Source organism: Bos indicus, chromosome 4 (genome assembly GCF_029378745.1).
Source record: "Bos indicus isolate NIAB-ARS_2022 breed Sahiwal x Tharparkar chromosome 4, NIAB-ARS_B.indTharparkar_mat_pri_1.0, whole genome shotgun sequence".
NCBI lineage: Eukaryota > Metazoa > Chordata > Mammalia > Artiodactyla > Bovidae > Bos > Bos indicus.
In genome coordinates, this window is record NC_091763.1 from 105,867,438 (window position 1) to 105,891,403 (window position 23,966).

Consider the following 23,966-nt stretch of genomic DNA (forward strand, 5'->3'; position numbering starts at 1 on the left):
AGTTATAGACTAGTGGGAACAACAGGTCTATAAACAGGCAATTGCGAAACAAAATATTCAGAACTAAAAATCTAGATATACCCCTCTCTAGGGAGAAATATTTGCCAAACATGTATCTGTTAAATGATTTGCATCCAAAACATACTATGGAATCTGAACATTCAACAACATGAAAAACAAACAGCCAGGTTAAAAAGTGGGCCAAAGATCTGAACAGTTTACCAAATACATTAGCCTGCCCAAGCTGCTATAATGAAATACCACAGACCAGGTGGCTTCAACAACAGACTTTTATGATCTGTTACGTAAAACATGAAGAAAATGATGGAATCAGTTGTAGTAATTCAACATGCATGATCAAGGTACTAACACATTCAGTTCCTGGTGAGAGCTGTCATTCCAGTTTGTGGCCAGCAGCCTCTCACTTTATTATCATATGATCTTTTCTGTCTATAAGCAGAGTAGTAGTAATAGTGCTCAGTTGCTCAAAGAGTGAGCTGCTCATGGGGTCATGTCTGACTTTTTGCAACCTCATGGACTATAGGCCTCTAGGCTCCACTGTTCCTGGGATTTCCCAGGCAAGAATACTGGAGTGGGTTGCCATTTCCTCCTCCAGGGGATCTTCCCAACCAAGGGACCAAACCCGTGTCTCCTGCATTGGCAGGTTGATTCTTTACTACTGAGCCACCTGCAAACGCCCCGACTGAAAGTTACATGAAGTTAACTGAATCACTTTGCTGTAGGCCTGAAACTAACATAATGTAGTAAATCAAGTATGCTGATGCTGCTAAGTCACTTCAGTCGTGTCCTACTCTGTGCGATCCCATAGACGGCAGCCCACCAGGCTCCCCCGTCCCTGGGATTCTCCAGGCAAGAACACTGGAGTGGGTTGCCATTTCCAAATCAAGTATAGATCAATTTAAAAAGAAAAAAGTAAAAGAAGTGATCAGATGAGCATTTTATTAAAAACTCTGGAACAAATAGAGATGTGATTCAATAAAGAGTGCTGGGAGCACTGGAGTCAGAGACAGGAAGCAGGGTGTAACTAGAGACAAGCCCACTGGAGAAGACAAGCAAACAGAGGGGCTTGTGGTTTAGATGGACCAAAGATTACAAGAAAAAGAAGCGATGTTGAATTAAATGGGGTTAGTGTCCAAAGTGTCCAGAGTCGGACACGACTGAAGCGACTTAGCAGCAGCAGCAGTGTCCAAATTTGAGAATTTGGTTTTCCTGTATGTGCCAGGATAAGCTGTGGTGTTCATCATAACCCAGCCATTTTTTTTCTGTTTTGTTATTGTTTTATTTTGTTTTGCTTTGCTTTGATAGGAGAAATGCATCCACACTCAGAGGGTATCAATATAAAAAAACCAAACCGTCTCAGCAATCTCTGCAGATACAGATTCACCATGTCCCTCATGAGATGAACTCCAAATCTCTTTACTCTTTGCAGTCTTTTTCTCCTCTGGGGTGAGTCTCTCTGCTCATCTCTCTGTTCCTTTTTCCCTTTTTAACAGATAATCCCATGTCACGCTGTCCCTCTCCTACATGTAACTCCATGCTGCTGCTGCTAAGTCACTACAGTCGTGTCCGACTCTGTGCGACCCCCAGAGATGGCAGCCCACCAGGCTCCCCTGTCCCTGGGATTCTCCAGGCAAGAACACTGGAGTGGGTTGCCATTTCCTTCTCCAGTGCATGAAAGTAAAAAGTGAAAGTGAAGTCGCTCAGTCGTGTCCGACTCTTAGCGACCCCATGGACTGCAGCCCACCAGGCTCCTCCATCCATGGGATTTTCCAGGCAAGAGTACTGGAGTGGGGTGCCATTGCCTTCTCCGTGTAACTCCATAGCCTCTCATATGTAACTCCATAGTCTCTCATATATCACTCGATCCCCTATTTTTAGGTCATTTGACATCTTGTCAATTCTGTAATTTTAGGTGTCTTGGTCTATGGGTTGGGGATGCTGTACATTGCCACTTTATGCCAGTGTGAGAGATGCACTTAACATGGATCAAAGATCCTCCCAATAGCATAGAAATTTACTTAAGTCTGCCTATAAACACAGAAACCGCCTCATTGTTTCATTATCATCAGAGATCCAGATCTTTGCTAGAAATGGCCACCTCTATTTCCTTCAAGGATCTCAAATATAGCATGCCCCACCTTGCTCCTGATCCATTACAGATGGAAACATTACTTCTCTTTATATTACCATCTAGCGTTCTTGCCTGGAGAATCCCAGGAACAGGGGAGCCTGGTGGGTTGCCGTCTATGGGGTCGCACAGAGTCAGACACGACTGATGTGACTTAGCAGCAGCAGCAGCAGAACCACCATCTACCTTGTTGTTCAAGTTAGAAACAGGGGTGATCCCTGACTCTGCCCCTTCTGTTTCTACTCAGTCACTGTGTTTAAAGCTTACAGACTCTGTGTTCTTACATCTCCCAACTCAGACATTTGATGTTCTATTTACCATGGTGACTTTAATGACTAAGCCTCTGATGCCTACAAGATAAAAAAAATCTAAATTCCTTTACCAAACAGGTCAGGCCTTTTGCTATCTAACCCTTACCTGCATAAATAATACTTTTCTATCACATTCTCTCTTCCCTTCTATGAACAATTTATTTTCCACCTTTCAGTGTTACTTATTTACATGTATTTTCCAAAACATAATGGTTTGTATGCTTTTCTTTTACCTAACTATACCTCAGTTCTATAATACTCTCCTCTAATTTGTTGGCCCCTTGATGGTACCTCCTGTGCCTCTGACACCCTGATTTTTTCCTATATTCTCATGGAACTTATTGCTCATCTCCACTGTAGTAATTATCACCAGGTAATAGAACTGGCTAATTGATGGCAAAGTCTGCATTATATCTACTCTTGTACCCCTAGCATATGTGCATGCAGGCATGCTCAGTTGCTCAATGATGTCCAACTCTTTATGATCCCATGGACTGTAGTCCTCCAAGCTCCTCTGTCCATAGGATTATCCCAGCAAGAATACTGGAATGGGTAGCCATTTCCTCCTCCAAGGGATCTTCCCCACTCAGGGACTGAACCCGCATCTCCTGTGCCTCCTCCATTGCAGGTGGATTCTTCGCCACTAAGCCACCTGAAAGCCCCAGGCATATGCAGTACCTACCAAACAGCAGACATTTCAACAATTTTTGAATGAACAAATGGTTGGGAAAGTTGTTAGATTTCTCATCATGTTTACAGTTTATATGATAAAGAAATAAGTTTTTAGTGCCACAGCGTTTTAGCGTCATTTCTTTTTAATAAATTCTGGTCAAGAACAAGAAACATAATAAAAAGGGTTGTAGATCCAGGGTGGAAATCATGAAGATACTGCACTGAGGGGATGGAGGACCAGAGACACCTCAGTAGCTTTCAATGATGCTCATGATCCATCTTGAATAAGAACTGATTTCTGTGAAGAATCCTTCATTTCCAAGAGTGACACTTCCTTTTGCCCAACTCAAGATTCCATGCACCCTCCCACCGCAGATGGCCGGAGCTGCCGAGACTTCCTGCCAGAGAGAGGGAACAGGGGGTCAGCGTTGCTTTGTTCCTCATCCGACAAGGATTTATTCTAAGAAGTGGCACATTGTGATAGCAGAAGCTTCTACCAGACTGGAATCATTTTCTTGAGAGGGGAGAACCCTCTCTTCACATCCATGCAGGTCTCACCTCTCTAGGTTTGAATTTGACCAACCTGAGTGCAAGTAGGAGGAGAAAGGACAAGTGACTCTCCCCGGACTCTCTCCCACTCTAAAGGAAGGCAGGGGACTGGATGAGCAATCCACAGACTGAGGAGGCAGAGGCAGACCGCAGGCCTTCTGCTTGGGTCCCGTTTGGTCTCCTACGGGCACCTTTCCCCGAGGGCCCCTTGCTCTGCGCTTGTCTGGCAGTAGCAGAGATACCTTAGCATCAGACAGGGTCTTTAGAGGCTGCCCCACACACAGAACGTTTGCTGCCATTCTTTCGTCTTGCATGTTCTGGCACTCATCGTAGGGACGAGTATATTGGTTTATCCAAGTCAGGATGTCAGGGTCACTAACTGCGGGAAAGAGAGAAGTCCAGGGTGACTCTCCTTATCACATATACTCTTGTGATCAGCCTCTGCTCTGTGAATACATTGTATGTATTTATAGTAGGTATCAGACATTCCATCCTTCTTAGAGGCCCTTGTTCAGTATCTCTGTGTCTGAGCAGTGGATTCAAAGCGTTACGTGAGCCTTACATCAGATATCATCAGATCTATAATTCTGTCTGTACTGCACATAACTTGGAAAGCTTAAAAAACCCACAGGAAAATTATGAATGCTTGTGAGGAGAGAGAGACAGAAAGCTGTTGTCCATAAGAAACCTTCCTTTTGGGGACCTATTTCATCATCTTTACGTTTAATCATAAAGGGAGAAAATGATTTTTAATGTGTTTTAAACTGCATTTTTTATAGTGAGATCATTTATAAGTGGATTATTTATAAGTATGTATGTATATGTATAAATATACATATATAATTTCCCCTAAGAAGTAACATTGCTCATCTTACTTATTGCAGTTGTTACTATACTGTTAACCTCAGGATGTAAGGAGTCTAACCAACACATTATATAATTTTAATCTCTGGTGGAGAGTAATAAGGAGGAAGGAAGCAAAAAATCAACTAGAGATCTCTCAAGTTAAACCTAGCATTACTTATAAAGCAGAATATTTTAGATACATTTCCAATCTAATGTTTTAAATCAAATTAGACCAGGAAGTGTCAGGTCAGAAAAGGATGAGAAGAGTTATGTTCAGTTTTAACTTTTTTGGAAATCTAATTGAAATACTTAGAACAAGTTAGGTGAAAGTAACCTACTTACTTGAAATAGTGAATTCTTAATAGATATTGGGAGGCTGGCCCTAGAGAGCTTATGGAATTGATTTGTCACTGTGATTCTGACATGACATGCAGAGCCTATGTGATGAAACTTTTTGTAGTTTTATTTTGTTTTCAAGTGGTGTGTCATAAATTACTTTGTAAAATGTGAAGCAGTTACTTTGAATAAGATTTAAAAGCTTCAATTTGTTCAGAAAATATATTCACTTAGATTCTCTAGAATGTTGCTTCTAAATTGAAGTGAAGTTGCCAAATTTCATTGGCACTGAGAATACAAAAGTTACCTTCCCAAAACAGACTGAGAGACCAAAACAGCATCCTGCTTTTTATTTGTTTTTATAGAACATATGAATTGTTCTGTAACCACAGGAGAAAGGTTTAAACCTGATTACTAGCCACAGCTTGCCTTAGTGAGTAGGCTTTAACAAGCCAATCAGTGTCAGTCTTTAACGTCAGCATGTTAGACTCCTCCAATAGATAGCAGAGTGCCAACCAATCAAAAACACTCTCACCCAGGTAATCAAGCCTCCACAGATGACATCAACTCTCTTCAGCCTCTGAAAGTCCTCCAAACTCTCAACGGAAAGCTTCCCACAAACCCCATATAAGCACTGCTTAGTGCTCTGTACTGCTCACTGAGATGGTGTCTGCTCAGCATTGCTCTTCTATAATAAGCAATAAGTTCAGCTTTATCATTTCAGATATCAAGTGGTGGTTCCAGTATCCTCTGTTAATGAAAGGGAGGATAATGGTGGTATAAGGTAGTATAAGCTGCATCCTTCATGTATGTGTGTGCTGTATGCTCAGTCATGTGCGGCTCTGTGACCCCCATGAACCTGCCAGGCTCCTCTGTTCATGGGATTCTCCAGGCAAGAATACTGGAATGGATTGTCATGCTCTCCTCCAAGGGATCTTCCCAACCCAGGGATTGAACCCTCGTCTCTTGCATCTCCTGCACTGCAGGCAGATTCTTTACCACTGAGCCGCACCTGAGAAGCGCTTCAGGTATATCCCTCCTCATTTTCCCCAGCACCAAAACCTTCTCAGGATGAAGAACACAGAGTCAAACACTTACGGTTTTTGTATTTACTCCAGGTCCAGGTTGGGATAAAGCAGGATTCATTAAGTGATAAGGGTTCCATAGCTATGGCTATGGTTCCCACTTGGGTGGTGACTTTAGCAGCCTCAGACAGTTTTATCATCATCAGGTCATTGCTCAGATATTCTGAGTTGAAGTCAGGGTAGGGCACAGTCATTGAGTAACTCTGGGTCTGCTCGTGCTTATTTTTGATGTTGGGTTGATAAATTCCCAATCGGATTTTAACACTATGGAAGGAAGGAAGGCAGGGAGATTAAAAAAAAAAAAACAACAACAGGGTTTACAGAATGTCAGAACCACAAGAAGTGTCATAGGTGACTTTCTTTAATCATCTAATCATCTTCATTTTATTTCTTAGACCTGAGAACCCAAGTGACCTGCCTTGGCCTGTAAAATAGTAGTAACAATAGTTGATAGGATTGTTGTATTAGAGTCAATGTAGATACATAAAATCTGGCATGGTATCTGTCACCTAGAACGTACTCAGTGGAATCTAGTTGTTGTCCTTGATGATATTAATGATCACAACGACAACCTGGATAATCTGAATGAATAGGTAACAGATATGGCACCAGAATCCATTATTCCAGAGGTCTTTGCCTGCCCTCCACTGTCTGAAACAACTCTGGAGCAAGTATATTGTACCTGCTGTTTCTGGACAGTTCTAGGCCCTTTCCAGCTCCTTTTGGGCCCATATCTTTGTATTTATTGCAATCTGCCTACATTGATTATAGATTCAAAAGACTCTTAGCAGTCTAACAGGACTCCCACTGACCACTTTCTACGATATTTCCTGGACAAATTCAAACCCACCCACTTCGATTGCCAGGAGTCTGGTCATGTAACAGACACAGGAGCCACTGCCTGCCAAAAGACAGTTTGTGCATTAGGTCTGGCTGAGAGAAGAAAATCCAATTTTCCAATGTCAGTTCTTGGAGTGGATGGACTATATTTCCTGCCTATATTTCCTTTGTATTTCTCACTGACACAAAGCAGGGGTTAGATCTGTGTTTGAATGAACTGTCTTGAACAACCAGATGGCTGAAAACTCTGAGTTAGAAGTGACCCTTGTACATTCCTGAAACTGCGACTAGGTTCCAATTATCTAACAATTTGTCACACACAACAGAGATACAGGTTTGTAAAGGACAGCATCATCTCATGCAGAGCTTCTTCATTCTTCTTCTCTTACCTGTATCACATGGCTTCTGCCTAACACTTCAACCTCAGCCTGTGAACACCCACCCCTACTCATGAGATTCTCTGCACACTCTTCCCTCTGCCTGGAATTTCCCCCAGAATTAATTCAACCTGGTTGCATCCTCCTCTTCGTGTAGGTCTCATCTCTTCAAACAGACCTGATATGATCACCCTAACTAAAGTAGGTATCTTGTTTTATTCCTGTATTTTGCAGCTTGGTACTCCTTTCAATGTTTTATTTTGGAACTTTTATTTGCTTTGACATATTTCCTCTACCAGAATGTGAGCTCCATGAGGGAAGACTAATTACCATCTTGTTCCCTTGCTGCTTTTTCAGTTCATTAAGCAGTCCCTGGAATATGGTAAAAGTTCCAGAAGTATGTTGGATGAAAGTTGAAAGTGTTAGTCATTCAGTTGTGTCCAACTCTTTGTGACCCCATGGACTGTAGCCTGCCAGGCTCCTCTGTCCATGGAATTCTTCAGGCCAGAATACTGGAGTGGGTAGCCATTCCCTTCTCCAGGAGATCTTCCCAACCCAGGGATCGAACCCAGGTCTCCTGCATTGCAGGCAGATTCTTTACCATCTGAGCCACCAGGGAAGCCCTCAAGTAGGTTGGATGGATGTCTATTATTTATTTTCCATGAGAAAGAGACTTCTGACATCTTCCTCTTCATCTCCTCCTAAACTGCCCAAATGTGTATCTTTTTCCCCACTGGGAAGATGACTCTCTCTCCTCCTGGGTCTTCTGATTCCCTGGGATGCTGTTAGAACTTGCTAGGATGCCTCACAAGACCTGCTTTTAAAATTTATTTATTTATTTTTAAGTGAAGGATAATTGTTTTACTAATACTGTGTTGGTTTCTGCCATACATCAACATGAATCAACCATAGATATACCTATGTCCCCTCCTTCTTGAACCTTCCTCGCATTTCCCATGTCTCATCCAAACTCAACTGGGTTGAGGTCCCTGAGCCATATAACAAATTCCCATCTGTTATCTATCTTACATATGGTAGTGTATATGCTTTGATGTTACTCTGTATTTGTCTCACACTCTCCTTCCTCCCCTCACCCCTGTGTCCATAAATCTGTTCCCTATGTCTGCCTCTCCATAGCTGCCCTGCAAATAGTTTCATCAGTACTGTCTTTCTAGATCCAATAAATATCCATTTATATACGGTATTTGCTTTTCTCTTTCTGACTTCCTTTACTCTGTGTAATAGGCTCTAGGTTCATCCACCTCATTAGAATTGACTCAAACATGTTCCTTTTTATGGCTAAGTCATATTCCATTGTATATATGTACCACAGCTTCTTCATTCATCTGTTGATGGACATCTAGGTTGCTTCTATGTCCTAGCTATTATAAATAATGCTGCAAGGAACATTTGGGTACATGTGTGTTTTTAATTTTGGTTTCCTCAGGGTATGTTTTAGCAGTGGGATTGCTGAGTCATATTGTAGTTTTATTCCTAGTTTTTTAAGGAATCTCCATACTGTCATGAGACCTGCTTTTGTTTAAATAGATCCCCCCTGGCTCCCAAGAGCAGAGAAATACTTACGGAGAGGGGCAGTGAGCAGCGGTCAGTACCCACTGTGGGTGAATGAGTGTCCCCACACAGGGTTCTGGGAAGGACTGCAGGTAGACCATATAAGGAATAGTAAAATCTACTTCATTCCTCTTCTCAGTGTTAGAATCTGCTGCTAGAATGACTCCTAAAGAATCAGTGGGTCACAGGTAGAGAGATACGGCAAGAGGTGAGAGTTGGCCAGGATAGTTTTTCCCACCCTAAGGTTTTCAAACTAAAATAGTCTTCTGTTGCTAAGTCGCTCAGTAGCGTCTCATGGACTGCAGCCTACCAGGCTCCTCCATGCACGGGATTTTCCAGGCAAGAGTACTGGAGTGGGTTGCCATTTTTTCCTGTTTTATTTTAATTGAAGGATAATTGCCTTACAGTGTTGTGTTAGTTTCTGCTGTACAACAACTCGAAGCAGCTATAGGAGTACATACGTCCCTTCCCTTTCGATCTTCCCTCCCCCCCACCTCCATCCTGCCCCTCCAGGTCATCGCAGAGCCCTGAGCTGAGCTCCCTATGCTATACAGCGGCTTCCCACCAGCCGTCTATTAATATTCACACATGGCAGTGCGTGTATGCCAATGCTACACTCTCAATTCGTCCCACCCTCTCCTTCCTGTAGTGTCCACAGTTCCTTTTTCTGTGTTTGCCTCTCTATGCCTGCCCTGCAAATAGGTTCATCTGTCCCATTTTTCTAAGGGAAATCATGCATGTCACCCAAGCTTTACTGCTGCTGCTACTGCTAAGTCGCTTCAGTCCTGTCCGACTCTTCGTGACCCCATAGACGGCAGCCCACCAGGCTCCCCCATTCCTGGGATTCTCCAGGCAAGAACACTGGAGTGGGTTGCCATTTCCTTCTCCAGTGCATGAAAGTGAAAAGGGAAAGTGAAGTCGCTCAATCGTGTCCGATTCAGCAACCCCACGGACTGCAGCCTACCAGGCTCCTCTGTCCATGGGATTTTCCAGGCAAGAGCACTGGAGTGGGTCGCCATTGCCTTCTCCAACCCAAGCTCTACACACTAAGAAAACTGACACGTGTCTTTGCTTGAGTTGGAGGTATACTGAAGTCTGTGAAACTAACGCAAAGGCGTATCTGAGGCTGATCATAAACCCTGATTGGCAGTGCTGTGTATAATAAAAATGTAAAAAAGAATTACTACTTAAAAAATAGTATTCTAAATTCACTTTTGCCAGGAATGAAAGTAAAAAGTTAAATCCTACCTGACTTTGGTGCTGAAAGGAGTGGAAGAGCTTGGGGGAGGGACCTGAGGCTCTCACAGCCCCTGACTCACCCCTCTTCCCAACCTGCACTTACTTCTCCAGAGTCCATCTGCCCAGAGAAAGGGAAGATGTACTTTTCTGCTCTCTGTCCAGGAGTCCTGGGACAGTGCAGGGCACTTATAAAGACACATGCTAACTTGCTCACAGGTGCAGAAGAAGCTTAGAGAGACCGTTGATGGGGTGAGCCATGCATCAAGAGTGGTACCTTTCACTTCCGTTAACAGTTAATCGAAGGAAATGCCCACCACCTCCTCTTCAGTTTTGGTCAGCTACTTCCCTCTCTGATCCATGTGCATGCGTGCATGCTCAGTTGCTTCAGTCGTGTCCGACTCTTTGAGACCCTATGAACCATAGCCCACCAGGCTCCTCTGTCCATGGGATTCTCCAGGCAAGAATACTGGAGTGGGTTGCAGTGCCCTCCTCCAGGGGATCTTCCCAACCCAGGGTTCAAACCCACGTCTGTTATGTCTCCTGCATTAGCAGGTGAGTTCTTTACCACTAACACCTCCTGGGAAGCCCCATCCTCCTGCACATCACCACATCACTCCCTAAGCAGCAACAAGACCTAGACTCACCAGCCGTGCTCATGAGCATGAAGAAGACACAGCACTTCATGACAGTCTGGGATCTCGCCAGCAGCAGACAAGTCAGATCAGGCTCTTGGCTGTCTCAATCTTTAGTCCAAATAGCCTCGGCAAGAACAACTGAGGGAGAAATATTACTTTGTGGGGGTATGGAAGGAGCAAGGATGCTAGAACAATCTTCAAACTAGCCCTTATCAAAATCCAGTTAGATAAGGCACAGCTGGGAGCTGGCTCTGATGTGGGTGAAAGAGGAAGGGGCAGACAAGTCCAGCCCCTGGTGCCTCTTCTCTGACCCTAAAGGTCTCAGGAGTCATGATGTACCTGCTGACATTCCCCTCCCCTTTCTGTGACATAGTCATTCTCTGTTGTCCCCTCCTCCCTTTGTGACTGTGAACCTTATTCCCTGCCATGACTTGTCATCTCCGTTTCCCCAAGAGTCCCTTTTCTCTTCTCAGAGACTCCTCAAACATTGGGGTATGAAATAAAGTTAACAAGGCATCCTCCCCTTCCCGTTTTAGTGATGAGGATGCTGTGGTCTCCATAGAAGTTAGCAGCAAAGTTGGGGCTTGAAACTGAGTCTCCAGATTTCCTCTGATGTGTTGAATTGTATCTGAGTCCTGTGCTCCCAGAAAACAGTGGTAGGTGAAAAAGTTTTGGCTTACCACAAAGAATGACCCTTCCCCACGTTAGTTTGAAGAGACTCTGCCTACTCTTTCTCAGGGCTCCCATAGGACTTTGGATGACTTCTTTGTTGACCTGTGACAAGGTCAATCATAGGCCTTTCCCCTTTTTCACCTGAACCCACTGACATAGCCAGACATGGACCCTCCAATTCCCCAGTCTGTCTCTCATCAATGATTAGCTGAGCTTGCAACTGTTACCCCCACCCCACAACAAATCTAACTACAACTAGAGATAAACACTTCCTGTTCAGCTGACTGAGAATTCCCTGATTGTAATACAACCTCAACTGTTCACCTCTCCAGCTGTGACTTGTATATATCTCCCTACAAAAGTCTTAAGGTAAAATCATTCTGCCGAGACAATCTGATCTTCAAATACCTCTTATTACAGTAATCTGAATAAAATAAATGTCCTTACCTGTTAAGTTTTTGTGTTGGACACTTGCTACTCTTTTTCATGTTATCCCATTCCTTTTTATAAGTTAGCCTTAACTTTCTGACTGCCCATCCAGAAATATATAACTAATAACGGGTTCAATCATGGATATTGGTCTATAGTTTTCTTGTGTTGTTTTGGCTTGGGTGTCAGGATAGTGCTGGCCTTGTTAGAATGAGTTTGGAAGTGTTCTCTCTTCTTCAGTTTTTGGAGGAGTTTGAGAAGGGTTGGTGTTCATTATCTGAATGTTTGGTAGAATTCTCCAGTGAAGCTCTCTGGTCCTGTCTTGTTTTCTGTGTTGAGAGGTTTTGATTACTGACTGTATGTCTTTACTCATTATTGGCCTGTTCAGATTTTCTATTTATAAAGTGCTTAAACAGTGAGTTCTAATGGTAAATAGTAAGGCTATATAAACACTTGTTAAATAACAATAACCTTAGGATCCCCATATTTTTCTGGGGACACCTTTTGCTTTTTATGTCCAGATATTGCTGTTAAGTCCTTAAAGCTTTGTAAAATTTCCATATGTATTAATAGTAGTGAAGAGCATAGACTCAGGAGTTAGTTCAGGCTTCAATTCCTGGCTTTAGGACTTTTTAGCTGTCTTGTCATGATAAAAGCATCCAGCCTCTTTAAGCCTCAGTATTCTAATCTATAAAGTGGAGGAATATTAGTACGTACATCATAGGATGGGCATCTTGGTTGCTCCCAAGCTTTAGTGGTTATAAATTAGGCTGCTATATACATCCATGGGCAGGTTTTTGTGTGGGGACACATTTTCAACTCCTTTGAGTGAATAGCAAGGAGTGTGATCACTGGATCATATGATAAAAATATGTTTAGAAAGTTTCCACAGCTTAGATGGAGTATAAATTTTAAAAAGTGATTAGACTTTTAATAAATGAGTATTTTTAAGACTAAATGAGTATTTTTGAGACTAAATACTTTTGTATTTGCATTTTTTTCAACAAGGTAGACATTCTTTCTTGACTTTTAAAGAGAAGACTAAAATCATAACCAAGATAGTAAATATCTTATGTATTTTTAAAGTCTTTTAAAATTTGATTTTGAAACTAAAGTTACTTGCCATAAAATAAAATAATTACAATCATTTTCATTTAAATAAAGAATTAAACTTCTAGGGGAAAAGAGGCTTCTATTTACTTTATTAAAACAAATATTCTTAGATAAATTCATCTTGAGTATCCCTTGAAATTCTTTGCTTGTTAATGGGAAAACCAGTAGATTATGGAATGTGCCAATTTGGAGTGAATTTACTTTTACCCTGCTTTTATCCCATATGAAATACATTTACATTAAGAAGCTAAACTTTCAAGAGCAAAGATTACTTTTACAGCGCTATTGAAGGTCCTAACCATGAAGCTGGCAGTTGAGAGCCAACTTAGTTTTCAGAGCAAGTGATAAGTAGAATAAATGTATCTGTTACTGTAATGAGACACAGCAAGCAAAAAAACTTTTCCTAATCTCAGACGGTTACCTCTTTGTTGTTGTGCATTGCCTTATTTTTGCTATGAAATATCATGTCTTTCTGGATTTTATTGAATCGTGAATTAGGTATCTGTGTGTTGTAAACATAGTCAGGTGAGAGATACCTTTTCTGACCCTACAATATGGATTTTTATTTTAAATTGTAGTATACTTTCATAGGCCTTTTGATGTTTTTTTTTTTAATTACACTTTGAAAGCAGACTTTTGTTTTCCATCTGTCCATTCTTTGATCCCGTTTTCCTTCCCTGTGGCATTTGCATTGATTAGCATTATATTCTGTAGTCTCTATTTATTGTTTCCCCAGTGAGAATGAATACATCATGAAGGCAGGGTTTTAACTGTTTTGTTCCCTGCTGTATGTATCTTTAGTGGATAATACATTGTTAGGCATGTCATAGACCCTCAATAAGTTTAGTAAGTGGTTGGATAAATGAATAGATATATTGTCTCCACTGTACAACATGCCAGGTTTATTTAATCAATCTTCTATTAATGAGTGTTTAAGTTATTTCCAGATTTTCAGGGTTATGTAGAAAAGTACATCAATAAGCATCCGTGGTTACTCTGGCGGGGATTGTGGCTGCCTCAACATTCACTCCGCCACTTTTTTGATAGCTAACCTTAGAATTACTCAGTTCAGTTCAGTTGCTCAGTCATGTCTGACACTTTGCGACCCCATGGACTGCAGGACATCAGGCTTCTCTGTCCGTTGCCAGTTTCTGGAGTTTACTCACACTCATGTCCATTGAGTTTATAGTCCTACTCTCACATCCATACACAACTACCGGAAAAACCATAGCTTTGACTAGACAGATCTTTGTTGGCAAAGTAATGTCTCTGCTTTTAAATATGCTGTCTAGGTTGGTCATAACTTTTCTTCTAAGGAGCAAGCATCTTTCAATTTAATAGCTGCAGTGACCATCTGCAGTGATTTTGGAGCCCAAAAAATAAAGTCTGACACTGTTTCCCCATCGATTTGCCATGAAGTGATGGGACCAGATGCCATGATCTTAGTTTTCTGAATGTTGAGCTTTAAGCCAACTTTTCCACTCTCCTCTTTCTCTTTCATCAGGAGGCCCTAACCAAACATATACCAAGTAGACCATGTTTATTGAAAAATGAAAAGTCTACTCCTTGCTTGGATGGTGTGCCATGTAACTTGATTATAAGTTTCAACAGCATAATCTCCTTCAGTGATTGGCTCAATTATGTGCAAGTGACCAAATTCAGTTAAGGAGACACCTACGACATTTGACAGGGACTCCTGGGGAAAAAGCTGCTTTCTCCCTAGATACAGGCAAGGGGGCTGAGGTGATTAGGTGAACAGGTGTATACTGGTGGTGGTTATGGGTAGGATAAAAAGACATTTCACAGGGAACAAGAAAATCTTGAAATTCATTTGTTTCTGTAGGGAAGCCTGAGATCTTTAGATAAGGTAGACATAAGGTAGCATTAAAAAAAAAGTTACGTGTGAAATTATTTTAGGCCATAAGTAAACATAAAGTCAATTCAATAAAACTAAGGAAACACACAGGGCAGATTAATTATAACTGAACATTTAAGAGCCTTGAACTCAAGGCTAAGGAATTTGGGCTCCATCCTAGTGGCATGATAAGGCAATATTAAGACCTCAGGACTGCTTGGTACAAATGTGCCGTCCAGAGGTATACAAAGGCGTAGAAAATTGGTAGAAGTAATATACATCTTGCCATAGCTTCCTCTTCTAAGATACCTGTTATGGACTGCATATTTGTATTCCTCACCACTAAAATGCAAATATTCAAAGTCTAACACCAAAGGAGATGTTATGAGAAGGTAGAGCCTTTGGCTTTGTTGCTGTTCAGTCGCTCAGTCCTGTCTGACTCTTTGCAACCCCACGGACTGCAGCACGCCAAGCTTCCCTGTCCATCAGCATCTCCTGGAGTTTGCTCAGACTCATGTGCATTGAGTCAGTGATGCCATCCAACCATCTCATCCTCTGTCGCCCCCTTCTCTCCCTGCCTTCGATCTTTCCCAGCATCGGGGTCTTTTCCAATGAGTTGGCTCTTCACATCAGGTGGCCAAAATATTGGAGTTTCAGCTTTAACATCCGTCCTTCCAATGAATTTTCAGGGTTGATTTCCTATAGGACTGACTGGTTTGATGTCCTTGCTGTCCAAGGGACTCTCAAGTGTCTTCTCCAGCACCACAGCTCAAAAGCATTAATTCTTTGGCACTCAGCCTATTTTATCATCTAGCTCTCACATCTGTGCCTGACCACTGGAAAAACCATAGCTTTGACCATAGGGACCTTTGTAGGCAAAGTAATGTCTCTGCTTTTTAATATGCTGTCTAGGTTTGTCACTGCTTTTCTTCTAAGGAGCAAGCATCCTTTAATTTCATGGCTCCAGTCACTGTCCACGGTGATTTTGAAGCCTGGGAAAATAAAGTCTATCACTATTTCCATTGTTTCCCCATTTATTTGCCATGAAGTGATGGGACCAGATGCCATGATCTTAGGTTTTGAATGTTTTGGTTTAGGCCAGCTATTTCACTCTCCTCTTTCACCTTCATCAAGAGACTCTTCAGTTCCTCTTCACTTTCTGCCATTAGGGTGGTGCCATCTGCATATCTGAGGTTGTTGATATTTCTCCCGGAAATCTTGATTTCAGCTTGTGCTTCATGCAGCCGGGCATTTTGCATGATGTACTCTGCATATAAGTTAAATAAGCAGGGTGACAATATACAGACTTGATGTGCTTTTTTCCCAATTTTGCACCAGTCCATGTTCCATGTCTGGTTATAATTGTTGCTTCTTGACCTGCATACAGATTTCTCAGGAGACAGAAAAGGTGGATTGGTATTCCCATCTCTCTAAGAGGGAAGGAAGGCTTAGATGAGGTCATAAAGGTGGAGCCCCCATGATGGAATTAGTGGTCTTACAAGAAGGCGATACTGTCACCGGACACAAGTCCCTATGCCCAACGCACAATGAAGCCGAACAATATCAAGACATTGGAGTATGGAGAAGAGAAAAGTTTATTGCAGGGCCATGCAAGGAAACAGGTGGCTTAAACAGGGAGTTTGGCTTAAACCCCAAGCTCCCTGAAAGCTGTCAGCAAAGCCCTTTTATAAGAAAAGTGAGGGATGGGGTGTGGTTAGTATAAACATCTTGTGTCAGAGCCTTTGTTCTTAAGGTAGGATCATGGTCAGTCACCACATTGCTGTAAATCTCCACCAAAACAAATGTTATTCTCTGTTCTGACAAGAAAGGGCAAGGTCTCAAGGCTCTACTTTTGCCTGCCAAGGTCCAGGCCCTGGCTAAGAAAAAGGGGTGTCTGTCCAGGTCGGTTACCTGGAGTGTTCAACCAGCATCCAATCTGCATCTCCCCACTAGTGCCCAGGCTCAGCTGATGAGACAGAGCCCACCTGGCTCCCTTGGGTTCAGGTCCCCAGACCCTGCCCAGCTGTCATTACTGAGTGTGCCAGGTGCCCAGGACCCAGCTGGTCCTCGGGCTCCTCAGGCCACCCAAAGTTGCAGGGTGGGGTATGTACCATGGACCCATGCAGACAGCCCCAGCCTTTAGGTTGCAGAGGAAGTGATGGGAGAGAGACTCTTCCAGCCAGGGGGTGGCCGCAGTGAGGGTTCCGCACTCTGCAGGACACAGCCCCCAGTCTGTCCCCCCCCAGTCCACCCAGCTTACCTGCCCACTCAAGGTGGGAAGGCCTGGAGGGGCTCGAGGAGAAGGTCTCCACTTACCCCTTACCACACTCTCCTCTGGAAGGACCACAGCACAGACGACCATTGGCCAAGGGCAACTTCCACCCACCAAGTGAAAGGTCTCCTTCTAATGATCTGGTAGTAATGGTTGCTTGGTAACAGGGTAACAGCTGTGTGCTATTGGCTGCATTCCACTCACCCCTATTAAAGTACCAGAGTCAGCTCTGTCATATATGTGAGGATACAAAAAGGCAGCTATCTACAAGCCCAAAATTGGGCCCCCTCCTGTGTCACCTTGATCTTGGACTTTCCAGCCTCAAACACTGTAATTAATGTCTGTTATTTAAGCCACCCAATCTGTGGTTTTCTGGTTATAGAGCACCAACTAAGATAACACCCATCCATCATCGTATCATGTGATCCTACTGGGGATTACAAACATTTTTACCTTTCAGACCTCCTCTTCCTATTCCAATGCTTTTATGTTTACACCATATTGTATCTTTTTTCCTGTGTGTGTGTGCCAAGTTGCTTCTGGCTGGCCCAACTCTTCGCGATCCTAGGGACCATAGCCCCCCAAGCTCCTCTGTCCATGAGATGCTCAAGGCAAGAGCACTGGAGTGGGTTGCCATGCCCTCCTCCAGGGGATCTTCCTGACCCAGGGATCCAACACACATTTCTTATGTCTCCTGCATTGGCAGGCAGATTCTTTACCACTAGCGCCACGTGGGATGCACCTTTTTTCTTGATTCATATCAAATACACATAGGAATCATGTGTTGAGACCTGTACTCCTAGTCATTCTCTAAATGATCCAGGGAGCAGTGTTGAAGGGCTAAAGGAGTTGCCTGTGCTTCATCTTGGGATAAGCCTGAAAATAACAGAGAACAACACCCTTGTAAGCCTAGACTTTTATGACTGCAGAGTAATAGATCAATTTTCCACAAACTTATCTACATTTTCACCTTTTAAAAACATTATAGTTCAAAATGGTACATATTTTGGGCTGGAGTTTTGGGGGGTGGTCTAGTGTGGGAGAAGGGTACAGATTGCTGGCAGGAATCATGCCTGCTGGAGCAATAAAATTGCTTATGGAAAAGAAGAACATCTTGGAGAATACAAGAAATAGGTAGGTGAACCCTTGGAAAATATAGGATCTGTTATTTTTTAAAACACTCTCCATCTAGCCTTTCCCTTAACCTAGTCTCACAGAGTTTCAGGTAGATAAGAAATGAAGGAAGAGGAGGAAGTCATGACAATGGCAAAGCCTTGGGAAAAAAGACAGCTGGGAAGGAAGGTTCAAGAGGGAGGGAACATATGTATATCTATGGCTGATTCATGTTGATATATGGAAGAAAACAACACAATGTGTAAAGCAATTATCCTCAAATTAAAAATAAATAAATATACAAAAACAAATAAAGACAGCTGGGGCTTCATCTCAGCCTCATAGCTAGTCCAGTGATTCTGGGCAGTTGGTTTTAATGTTTTGCATTTAAGTGTCATTATCTGTGCAACAATGTGATGTAGCAGAGACTGATAACCTTATCCATCTTTATAGCCTCAATATTCACACAGAGGCTTGCATACGGTAAGTGAGCAGTAATTTATTTTGATGCGGCTGAATGAATGACTAAATCACCTTTCAAATTCCATCTTCATATAATAGTTCAACTCTATGTCCACCATCTTCTCAACAGCCAGATTGAAGGGAAAGTATGTAAAAATCAACCAATTTCACTTGAACATATTTGGTTTTATAAATGATTTTATTTAAGTAGTGCGTTCAGGATGGGAGGAAGGTGAAGCTGGCTAGCAGAGAGGGTCATGAAGAGATGAAGCTGTTTAGTTGGAGGCGATGGTCTGCTTAATCCAGCTCACGTAGTTGCAGACCTTGGTGTAGACACCAGGCTTGTTTTTCTGAGCGCAGCCAGAGCCCCAGGAGACAATGCCCTGGAGCTTTCCACTGCAGACCACAGGGCCACCGGAGTCACCCTGGGTGAGAAGGAAGAGCCAGTTACAACCCACAGCTCTGCCCAGAGGGGAGAAAGGCTCAAAGGCGTTCCTCCTTTCCCCGGGGACCACGTTTCCAAATGCTGATTCTCTATGAGCCCAACTCTTTCCCAGGGAAATCAACTCTCATTCTCCACACTGTACTCCTATTCTTCTCCTCCCTCCTTCTCTCTCCCCTTTTTCCTCAACTGCAGGTCTGTGAGGCCAAGAGGAGATGAGGAACGGGAAGTTCGATGCTGCCCATCCAGCCAGGCTCCTTTCAAAGTTCTCTGCTCCTATATCCTTCCTCAGAAGGGCACCAGGATATACTGTTTGCACAAGATCAGTATACCTTTTCCCCTGAACCTTAACCATTAACACAGCAAAAAGAAAACTTGTTATTTTTCCCCAGCCTATCCTGAGCCCTCATGATCAGTCCCAGAGACAGCGTTTCAATGTTCTGAGTTTCAGGAACTGGGAAATGCGGTGGAGATATGTGAGGCTGAGCTGATGGACAAGGGGTGCGAAGCAGCTCACCTGGCAGGAGTCCTTTCCGCCCTCCAGGTAGCCCGCACAGAACATGTTGCTGGTGATCTGGCCTGGGTAGGCACTTTTGCAAGAGCTGTCTGATAGGATGGGAGCCTTCAGACACTTCAGGACATCAGGGTAGCTGGCTGTTGGGGACGAGATTGAAAAGAGAAGAGGATTACCCATACATTCTGGGAAATGTCTTTCTCAATACCTCTCCCCATCTTCCCAATATTCCCATTCCTTCCCTCTAATTGCTAGTAGCTTCTATTTTGGAAGAACAACCATTATCTGGAGGGTCTTCCACGTGGTTTTAGTCAGCAAATTGTCCTCTCCCTAATACTAGTATCTGGAGAAGGAAATGGCAACCCCCTCCAGTACTCTTGCCTAGAAAATTCCATGGATGGAGGAGCCTGGTGGGCTACAGTCCATGGGGTCACAAAGAGTCGGACACGACTGAGTGACTTCACAACAACTAATACTAGAGTCAGGACCACATATCTTCAACCTAGAGACTTTATTTCTGAAGCAGGGCTGTACTTTGAGCAGTTCCAACCTCAGCCTCTGTTCTACGTACCTCCTCATTCTTTGCTTCTCTGCAAATCACGATTCATATTTTAGCTGCATGTCTGGCAATGTTAGCATAGTGCTTTCTTTCTGTGTTGTCAAGCAGACGGAGCCTACACATTTCAGTTAAATATCCTAAGATTCCACAGAACCCCACTCTCCTCTGGGAACGCTGCCTTGAGTGACATAGGGCTACCTGACCCTGAACCTGGTTTTCACCTCTAGGATTCTCAGACCTGGGGACCGTGTTCCCCGTGAGACTTACTGCCACTGCTTTTGGTGTTGCCCCAGCCAGAGATGAGACACTGGGTGCCAGCAGAGGCACAGGATGTTGGCAGAGAGATAGAGGCTACTCGGCTGTTGAGACTGGCAGCTGATTTCAGTTTAATCAGCATGATGTCGTTGTTTAAGGTGTTTGAGTTGTAGCTGGGATGGACGATGCTCTTGGATGCGCTGATGAATTGCTCATTGCCCTCAACGACATTAATGTTGTCTTCTCCCAGACGCACTTGGATTCCGCTGGATCAAAAGATGACAAGTTCTCTAAGTCTGCAGTGTGAGGGCTTCCCCCTCCCCGTGGAGCCCAGGCTTGAGCACAAGCACAGAGGGAAGGCCCTTACAGTGCGCATGCACGCACGCGCACACACACACACACACACACACACACACACACCACAAGTCATTGTTCATTCAAGGTAGTGCTACCACGTATGGTGCAGGGTAGAGGATTCCTTAGGTAGGTGTCAGTCCAAGCCTAGACTCACAACCCAAGAGGCTTAAGATGTTGAAACAGCAGTGTGCACTGTGTATGTCTGCAGATAACTAAATCTGATTTGTTGGAGAAGATTACAGGGAGCAGGGGTGATCAGTGTACAAACTGTTAAGAGGAAGAATCCACCCTGAATTGCAGGTACTGTATTCATTAGGTATGGGAATGGGAACCAAATGATGCCAACAATAGAGGAGATGAAAAGGGACATGGTGTTGATTAATCTAGTTGCAATTGTCAATTACTGTACAGAGATGTGGCTGGCCTCATAAATATGACAGTATTAAGTGAACAGAATGAGCTGTGATTATCTTCAGGTTGTACTGGAAATCTCCTTTGTTTGTTTCTTCCATATGCCACTTTTCTCCTGGTTGGGTCATAATGATTAGAGCTCCTACGGTACTCTAGGTATATTTAATCACTCAGTATTTCTCTTCCTATGTCTTTATGGCCCTCATTTGGAAAGACATCAGTGAACTCTCAGGGTATGTTTTTGTGGGTAAGTGCCTCAAAGCGTACAGTGCCTTGGAGTAGGGGGATAGTGAGATCTTGGTATCTGAATGCTCCCCCTTAAGCATGACTCTGTAGTTCACCATGATTGTCTTTGGCATGGTTGAGGATGCCCTGACCTCGGAGAAGAGCGCTGTGAGTATTGGTTACTTACGACTTGTAGCAGTGAGCCGCAGACACCACCCACTGGCTGTTGATGAGGGAGCCCCCGCAGAAGTGGTAGCCAGAGTTCAGGGACACTTGGTAGGGGACAGTATTTGCCCCACAGGTGTAGCCGCCCACGATCTTGTCATCATCGTCCACGGGGAAAGCAACTGACAGAGGAAAGTTGGAAACTCTTTATAGAACTGATTCATTGTGGAATTTCTACTCAGTAGCAAGGTTTTGCAGATGAACCAGAAAAAAAAAATAAGTCCTATTTTCTTATCAGGCATAATCAAGAATCTGTGATTTTAGCATTACTATTTTCAAAATCTTATTGCTCCATACACTTGACACATATGCTAAATATTTATGTTATTATAACTATTAATGTTTAATGCATGCTTTACATTTGATCAATATACTGATTTCTTTTTTTTACATATGTGATACACACACACATATCAGAGACTCCTTACACAATAAACGCCTTGAAGCCCACTACCTGAGAATATAAAGAATATTTTTGACACAAAGCCTTGCTAAGGAGACATTTAAGTATATGTTCAATAAAGCTTTGCAGTCACCATGGTTGTGTTTATTTGTAGAGTTCAGTGTAGCATAAACACCACAAGAGGTAACAGAAAGCAAACTCTTAAATGCCATCTGAGTTGTTCTGACCTATAAAAGAATAAGGAGTTTTGTACTTTTGTTCCCCCAATTTCTTCTTGGTTCTCACCTAAAATATTCACTAAATAATCTCATAGAACATTATGAAGTTTCTCTCTCCAATCTTTCTCCTCATCCCAATCATGTTTCCAACATTTTAAATTTATTCAGCACTGTAAATTTTGGACCACTGACTTACTATGGTTCCTAAAAACTCTAAATATCTGGGATTGTATGCTATATGCCCCATTGTTCATATTTTCTAAACTAACTTTGAGATAGACACTTTTGATATATAAGTAGGCCTACTGAATTCATTTATAATAATCAAATTTGAGGAAATTTTGTAATAAGTTTGAAGAATAAAATTACATTGAATAGTATAAAAACTGAATAGTCTTTGTGTTACTCCAAAATTTAATTAGTGAAGATGTGGTCAAACCCAGCCCAAAGATTTTATTCATAAGAAATAGAGTGTCTTTGCCTGTTAAGCTCCCTCATAAGAAGCTTTTTAGTATAGAGGAGACTCAGATGAGATATTCACAGCCTCAAGGAGCTCAAGAGTAATCATTTGTTCCAATTGTTAGCTACAAATTCTTTTAAAGATCAAAACAACATTTCCTTAATGTTGACTATCTTTTCTTTTTCACACTTCATAGACCATACCTGAAATTCAGGGCAGATTCTTCCTCTTGATCTTTCTACACTGATCACCCCAACTTTCCATAATCTCCAACAAATGAGATTTAGTTGTCTACAGACATGTGTACTATACACTGTTATTTCAACATCTTAAGCCTCTTGAGTACAAAGATTATATTTGGCATTCACTGTTGGCTTCCAGAGTACAAAGTACAACCTTAAAAAAGTCATAGACCCCTACTGATCACTTATCTGTTAAGACTCACCAGCGGCTCCCAAGAGAGCCAGAAAGATGAAGGTCTTCATGGTTGCTCACCGGTTCTGGACTAGGGACTAGGTTGCAGGGTTTCCATCCACAGCTATTTATATGTCCAGGTTTGTCATTGACATCCATGGCCACAGGTGCCAGGAATGTGATTTCCCTGGAAAATCACAAATCCAAATTTAGAATTCAATTCCATGCCACACTGAAGATAATTCAGCATCCAATTTAAACATCCGCCTGTGTCCACTTTTCCAGAAGGTTATGGGAATGGAAGAAATGAGTCCACCTGGTGGACACTGCTCCCCTAAATAAAAAAGTAAGTTGGAGAAAGATCACAGAACAGGGCTACAGGTGGCTTGATTCCCAGACAAAAAATTTAGGTCCTCAGTTGTCTCAAATGTGAACTTTTACTCTGAGGACTATCTTGAGAGCTACACCCTTGCTGTTTAATTAATATTGCCTGTTTCACAATTATATCATCTGTCTTGTGGTAGCTCTGGCCTTGTATACCCATGTTAATGTTTTGTTATTAATAGGAACACTTGTTGTCCTAAGAAAAGAGCAAAATTTTATTCAAAACCACAATAGTTCAAAATAGAAAAGAGAAAGTGAGCCCAATTTATATTTATCTGAGCTTACTGTTTAATAGGCATATTCTAAATACTTAGCCTATGTTAAATTAGTAAATCTCTAGACAAACCTACAAGATCCCTCTTATGATTCCCATATTACAGATGGGAAAACTGAAGGTTCACAAAAATACAAGGGACTTTGCTAACATCACAAGGCAAGTCCATGGTAGGGTCAGGATTCCAGCCTTGGAAATCTGGCTTCAGTGTCTATGCTGTCAACCACTATGTAACACTCCCCTATTCCGTTCACCAAAATCTGGAGGCTGAAATGCTACAGAATTCTTGGCCAGTGAA

At 42.6% G+C, this 23,966-nt stretch overlaps 2 protein-coding genes across 4 annotated transcripts; both read right to left on the minus strand.

The window, feature by feature from the left end:
* Window positions 1–3,267: 3,267 nt before the first annotated feature.
* LOC109558140 (serine protease 58-like) lies at window positions 3,268–17,080 on the minus strand. 3 transcript variants are annotated; one of them, XM_070787387.1, is made up of 6 exons: window positions 16,997–17,080; window positions 10,621–10,749; window positions 8,750–8,903; window positions 5,962–6,212; window positions 3,924–4,060; window positions 3,268–3,530 (listed from the first exon to the last, which is right to left on the minus strand). In XM_070787387.1, the coding sequence occupies exons 2-6, from the start codon at window positions 10,658–10,660 to the stop codon at window positions 3,381–3,383; spliced, it is 732 nt and encodes a 243-aa protein (XP_070643488.1). In that variant the 5' UTR covers window positions 10,661–10,749; window positions 16,997–17,080; the 3' UTR covers window positions 3,268–3,380. The 3 variants fall into 3 exon arrangements, with proteins under 3 accessions (XP_070643488.1, XP_070643489.1, XP_019815159.1); XM_070787388.1 differs by having other exon boundaries at window positions 16,941–17,056; XM_019959600.2 differs by lacking the exon at window positions 16,997–17,080 and having other exon boundaries at window positions 10,621–10,972.
* A 1,627-nt stretch (window positions 17,081–18,707) lies between these two features.
* On the minus strand, window positions 18,708–23,278 carry LOC109557710 (serine protease 1). The gene is made up of 5 exons (XM_019959208.2): window positions 23,042–23,278; window positions 21,478–21,637; window positions 20,310–20,563; window positions 19,487–19,623; window positions 18,708–18,952 (listed from the first exon to the last, which is right to left on the minus strand). The coding sequence occupies exons 1-5, from the start codon at window positions 23,079–23,081 to the stop codon at window positions 18,803–18,805; spliced, it is 741 nt and encodes a 246-aa protein (XP_019814767.2). The 5' UTR covers window positions 23,082–23,278; the 3' UTR covers window positions 18,708–18,802.
* Window positions 23,279–23,966: the final 688 nt, after the last annotated feature.